At 31.1% G+C, this 6,736-nt stretch overlaps 1 protein-coding gene across 1 annotated transcript; it reads right to left on the reverse strand.

Annotated features, from left to right (window-relative positions):
• Positions 1–4,985: 4,985 nt before the first annotated feature.
• LOC149373273 (uncharacterized) lies at positions 4,986–6,500 on the reverse strand. The gene has a single exon (XM_089597605.1). It carries the CDS (start codon positions 6,498–6,500, stop codon positions 4,986–4,988), a length of 1,515 nt encoding a protein of 504 aa, XP_089453731.1.
• Positions 6,501–6,736: the final 236 nt, after the last annotated feature.

Raw genomic sequence — 6,736 nt, forward strand, 5'->3', positions numbered from 1 at the left:
AATATGGCGGTTGGTACAATATGGCAAACGAGCTTCTTTTTCACGCACTCTCGAAAAATCCCGTATCAAAATTTGAGCGCGATATAGTGCAAGATATCCTACGCGATATCTTACAAGATATCCTACACAAAATCTTCTAGGATATCGTGTAAGATTTCTCGCACGATAGTCTACATGATATCCTATACAATATTAAGCAAGATTTTCGGCAACAAAAAAATAAAAAAAGTATAAATTGTAACCCACGAAATTTTAAATTTTTTCTGCTTCAAAAGCTGTTGGAAAAGCTAATGTAAGTAGTAAAAAAAAGCATCTGTTTGCTCCAGTTAGGGTATTTGAACCTAGTCCGCAGAGACCGTAGTCGAGTGTCTTACCCACTTGGCCGGAGTGAAATAGATACTCAGATAAGAATTTACTTTCTTATGAGGTACATCTGAGACTTATGTTTATTATTTCATCATTTCGTAAATAATATTTACCACCTTGGTTACCTAATTGATAATTAACATCTTATAAATGTACATTTTATATTGATTCGTGTCACTTAAAACGTTTGTCAACAATAAATCTAGTGATTGATTTTATAACTACTTTTCGTTCATGGATTTCACTTATACTTAACGTATACTTTTCATTTCAAGGGAAAATTAGCCCATGTTTAAAAGTGCCCCAACAGAAAAAAATGATGTAAGAAAACTTAACGAACCGTAAATTTCTGTGATGTAATGTAAGGTTTGGTTGGATTTTGTACCACAGTTACAGTTTGTTACGTTTTGTTACATTTACTTACAGTCAACTCAATATATTACCTTACGACTCGTTACGTTTACTATTATAATTCTCAAAAGGCACTCGAATCTCATGAAAAAGCGACTGTAATGAACTCTATTAAAACGTAAGGAAATGTTGTTATGTGTGATATTTTAAAACAGCTTACAGTTTTTTGCAGTTTCCCAGAGCAAGGAAACAAGTATGATTATCAACTCATGTTTGGTCCATACAAATAATAAGAAGTTAATAAAGAAGGTTATTTTTTCTACGTTTATTGTTCGATTCTCATTCATATAAATTTGGATTTAATAGTTAATTATTTATTTTATTTTAGCTGCATCTATTTTCTTCATTTTTATTACATGCTGATGTCAAATTTACAGTATTTAGCCTTATTTCATTAGATGAGTCGTTATTGATGTCAGTAAGTATCCGTTAAACTATTCAAATGAGTAAAATCCATTTCCAACTTCAATGAGGATTTTTAGATTGCAAGGTCTATAACTACATACTTGGTTATAATATTTCAAGTCCAGGATAGTTAAAGTGTTTTAAATTCATCTGACGACCAATTCAATTGAAAATTAGTAAAATTAAATGAAGTTTAATTTATTTTTTAAGTAATTGAAAAGGCTTTTGTTCAATATCAAGATTAAAATAGTTATTTACGTAACAAGTGCGGAAAAGACAATTTCTCGCACGAGTAGTGATTGACTCACACGAGTGCCGGAGTTGACGGGAACGAGTACCAGTTAAGCACACGAGTGCGTAGCACAAGGTACGAGTTACCGTCACCGGACACGAGTTTGAGTCTATCACATGAGTGCGGAAAATCGTCCCGCACGAGTTGCGTACAAGTTTTTTCGCAATGTGTGAGGAAAATAGGTACAAAATAGGTTTGAATTTTGATTTCCAGTGTGTAGCAAAATTTTTTCCGGTGTGTGGCCAAACCTTTTCCTTACACTGTGCGGCAAAAACCTTTGCCTCACACTTTTTCCACACACTGTGCGACAAAAACCTTTGCCACACACCTTTGTCACACACTATGTGGGAAAATCGATTTTCCACACTAATGCCAGTGCGGAAAACATCCATTTTCCGCACACTATTGCGAAAAAGATATTAACAAGGCTAAAAAATCTGTAAATGTTTCAACGTTTCATATACAGCCTTTTAAAACACGTTCATATATAATTAATTGCGTTTTATTCCATGAGAAAAATAGTTCCTTACATCTTCTTACATTTTCTTACGGATCATGGCGTATTATCACACATGTTTACTTTTTCTTCCATTCTGTAACGATTGCAAATTCCTGCTAGGGTCTACTAAATTTGTTATTATTATCACAACAAAGTTGTAAATAACCTTTTCCTCTTTAACACATTAAGGTAGCTCCTCACTGTAAATCTCACAAGAAGAGTAAGCATACTGCAACACAGCTTTTCATTGGCTGTGGAGGTTCTTGACTAAAAATGGATAGGTACCTGTAGTCCCTTTAAAAAAAGTTTCATCACATTTACACCGTTGACCTATATCGTACAATACAGTGACCCGAGCAGACGTATGTATGTATACAAATCTGACAACATAACCCTTCTATTAGTCAAAAAAGTACATAAGTCAGCCCCACATTTAATTCTTTTCTTAGTTCAGCGTCTCATTTATTTTTAGTGTAATTACGATCCCCCACAACTCCTATTCATTTTACGTACAACTTTCTGAGCAATTCAAACTACGCGGGCTACCGCTCTTCGGTGTAGCAGACACCCCACACTTTTCATCTGTTCCGTGACTTGCACAGTTATCTACTATTTTCACAAAATATCCTATAAAACCCATGGTAATGTCCAAGTACCTGAATGTCGTTGGAAAGATTCTGATTTCTTCTATCTGCTACATAGTTTTCTATTAAAAACTACAGTATCTTTGCTGAGATATCATACAACCTGCGCCACCAATTTAACGACCCTCCATAAGAGGCTATGTTACAGAGTCTATTTTCCAGTTCTTCTCGATCCATGCTTCTCGATCATTTATATTATTTAAAAATTGTGTAAGATGTCTCACTTTAGTATGCTGAAATGTAATGGGATTGAGATCTTTCCAATACTTCTACACAAAGTAAATACATACATATTTATACGCATATTTAACAATTTAAAAGGTACTGTTCATGAAGATACAAGACTCGTGACAGCGACAATAATAATTTTCAAGAAGCATCGATCAAAAACTGTGTTTTTCTTCTCAAACTCAAATTTTTTAACTGCTTTTACTAAATACGTCATAGGTACCTTAGTCCAGGCATATTGACTCATTTACAGAGATAAAAAAAAAAAATGTTATCCAGATACATACATTTTTAAATGGTTAAAAAGGTTAAAGTCAATATGAGGAAAATGTGTTATGTGCCCAAGAAGTTTAGGGGATGATTTTAGTAGTTGAAAAGGGGTGAAAATGGATACATCTCGTGTTTTTTGCAATTTCACGCGAAATTTGATGTCCTACTGAAAAATGTTAAATACAAAAGTTGTAGATCTTGGAAAAATCTACAACTTTTGTATACGCCATTTTTTAATATAACCTCAAAATTTCAGAAAAAAATAAAAAAAATTTTTTTTTCTGTTTTTTAATTGTCAATTCCTCAAAAATAAATTTTTTTCAACCAAACTTGCTGAAAGTACTCCTTTTTGTGTCCCAAACAACAGCAACAAATTTAAGATTGAAACATTAAAAACTATTTGAAAGATTCATTTTTTCCGGTCCGAAACACGTTGTTTTCAAAGTTACATTTTACTACTTGCAATCATTGTAGAGAGGTCATACAGGGCTCATTTTTTTTGTTTTGACGTCTACTTTCAAAAGAAATAATTAAAAAAATACAGCTTCTATTTAAAAACATGTCTAAAAATTGAGAAATATAAAAAATTTAATTTTGCAAAAACAAATTTTTTGGTTATTTGCTAATTATTTGTGACAAATAAAAAAAATTTTTAAAAACTAATAAGACTAGTGAATTGTACGGGAAAAAATATGAAGAAGCATTTGTTTTATTATTTAAATACATTTTTCATTTTTGTACAGTACTGCTATAAATATTGTAATAGCATATTTCGTGTAGTTGAAAGATGTCGTGTAAGTACATACAATGCCATCGACTTATACTTTAATAAGAAAAGCTCCACATTTCTCGCGATGAAATTAATTAATTTAATTATTTTCTACATATTTTGATAAATGAATCGTCTTCTAATTAAATTTTGTATACAATTATTTAAAACATGCTTTTAAATAATTGAATGATTTTTTTTAAATGATTTCTAAATCTAATTTAACTTGCACCGAATTTATAATTAAAATTTATATTAACAAAACAGATTGTTAACAATACTACTACTATTACTAATAATAATAATAAAAAAATAATGGAGGTAAATGACAATAATGAGAAACTCAATTTTAATCAAGTTGATTTTTTAATGAAATATGCTCAAGTACTGATAAATATCACACATTTACAGTTTATGTTCATAAATATTATACATTTATTATGAAATTTAGTACATATTAATAATGAATACATTATGCACAGTAAACCAATTTTTGTCTTTTCGCTAATTGTAAGTTTGTCTGATCATCATCGATTAATTGTTCGTCGAAATATGTGACTTCCTTATTATCTTCAATCGTTTCTTCATCAAATTCCTCTGGAAACTTTTCCATAGCAAAATTTTCTGAGTTAAAGATATAATACTTGGTTGTTCAATTTCATCAGGATTATCAGAAATTTCATCAAAATCACTTAAATCTTTTGAAACTTTTTCAACGTTTGAACAACTTTCAGATCCATGGCACTTTGTGCATAACTCTATGTATCGCAACCCATGCTTTCTGCTACCGCATCTATTGCCCTCACATCCAGTCTTACAACTGCAACAAATTATCTTAAGTAACTCATCTGGAATAAGTGAGTCATCTGTATATTGTGGCATAAGTATTTTTGTATTATTTACAATCACTTGTTTCCAGCCCTATTTCGTTGCATTTAATGTATGTCCAAGCCACATTTGTAGTTAAAAGTATACTCTGTACGAGTGTTAAATTGCTGCTCCAACAGAAGAGGGTAATTTTTCGAATTTAAAAGTCGACTTTGCAGTTAATAATTAAAACTGTGTAAATTTTAAATTATCCAGTGGTATTTTAGATTTTTTTTAATGATAAATCGATGCAATCAGTTTACAACCATTTCGAGCAATGACTTTGGGATCTGCATTACTTTGATAAAAGGGCAGTGCTAATTCTTTTAACTCAGGAGTAATAATCAACGAATTAAAACTTGTTGTTTTTCCTTTGCCAGCAAAAGCGGATGTTGTATCACATTCAGTAAAACAATGCAGAAGAGCAACAATAGAAGAAAAATCATCGTGATTAAAACTGTTTGACGAATAAATTAAATCGCTAACATTGGCTGTGCCTGGTTTCAAAAAGTAAATGTTTGATTTATTTGAGTTTAACTGATGCAAAAGAACCAAAAGATCGATGTCTTGACCAACAACAACAACCTTTTTTTTATATTCGATGACGCCTGCTTCTGCATTTGCGATCTTACTTTTTTCGGCAATTTCTATGGCTGTATTAATGATCAATGTATCTACATCTTCAGCAGCTTGTTTACATAAAAATCCAGCAAATCTGAATGCTTTTGATAACTCTTTAATTAATGCGTTCTTATTTGCGTCATTTGACAAAAACTTCTCTTTTGTATACGTTATTTTTGTCTGTGGTTCAATATTAAATGAAGGAATACTGGAATTAATTTTTCGCCTCAAGCGTTCGGCTGTTTTTGTTGCAGATGTTGATGCAGTTGAATTGTCACTATCATCCTCATTGTCTGGATAATCATCAAATACTATGCAACTATTATCTGCGTAATGATTCTGCAGAAAAGTCAAATATTTATCAATAATTACTTCAATCGTGTCATTTTTTTGCCAAATAACTTTATGCGACAAAAATCCACCATCAATAACATGCACTATATTTTCGGTACTTGGTAGTTCATCGATGCTTGTAAATTCTTTATAAAGTTGCGATTTTACATTTTTTCTAAATCCATCTTCTGTAAAAAGTGATAGTGGATATGGAGCGAGTTCGTGTTTTAAATGCTTCTTCATGTCATCTTTACTATTGATCTTACGGCATGTTCTTTGAAATAATAATAATGGATTTATTGGAACTGTCTCATTATCTACTTTAACTGATGATTGAACACTTTTGAGAGATAAAACTTTGTTACTTCGAGTAAACTTGACACTTTCAAATTTCTGACCAATTATTGATGTAATAGAATTCATGCCTACATCGTATGCTCGATGACAATTAGTAGAGTTGGTACGGACAATTCCAGAAAATATAGACATGAGATGTTGTATTTCTGGAAAAGGATTGTGCATATTAAAAAATACCAATAATTTTTCAAGATCTGCAGCATCTCTCGCAATTCTCGACTCTCTGGAATCAACATGCTGTTCAGAAGTTGAATAAGAAACATTGCAGAATTTTTCCATTTTATTACAAACTTCAACTAAAACAATTATAGTTAATATAAACTTTGTTAAAACACTATCAGCCATTCCACGTCCATTTGTTAGTCCATCTTGACTCTTCATACATCGCATTAATACTTGTTCTATAATCATGTCTATCCAAACTTTCAGGAATACCATCATAGATATTTTTATTATTAAACTTTGGCAAATTGTAATTATTTTTATCATAAACAGTTTTACGAATGTCCTCTAAAACAATTTTTCCCGCCATTTTAACTATTCTTTTTCGCTCATCCATAGGATCTTTTTATTGATTTTCGTACCATTCTTTCCAAGTTTACTTACTAATTTTATGTCGAAAAAGAATAATGATATCTTTTTTTAAATGAATGAATTCGATTTGATCGTTAGGA

This window comes from Copidosoma floridanum, unplaced genomic scaffold (assembly GCF_036245765.1).
Source record: "Copidosoma floridanum isolate Cflo_tuat_1 unplaced genomic scaffold, Cflo_Japanese_pri ptg000034l, whole genome shotgun sequence".
Lineage (NCBI taxonomy): Eukaryota > Metazoa > Arthropoda > Insecta > Hymenoptera > Encyrtidae > Copidosoma > Copidosoma floridanum.

What these genes read in the sequence shown, in the direction of transcription:
- LOC149373273 (XM_089597605.1), bottom strand. Translation starts at nt 6,500, where the DNA reads ATGGTATTCCTGAAAGTTTGGATAGACATGATTATAGAACAAGTATTA.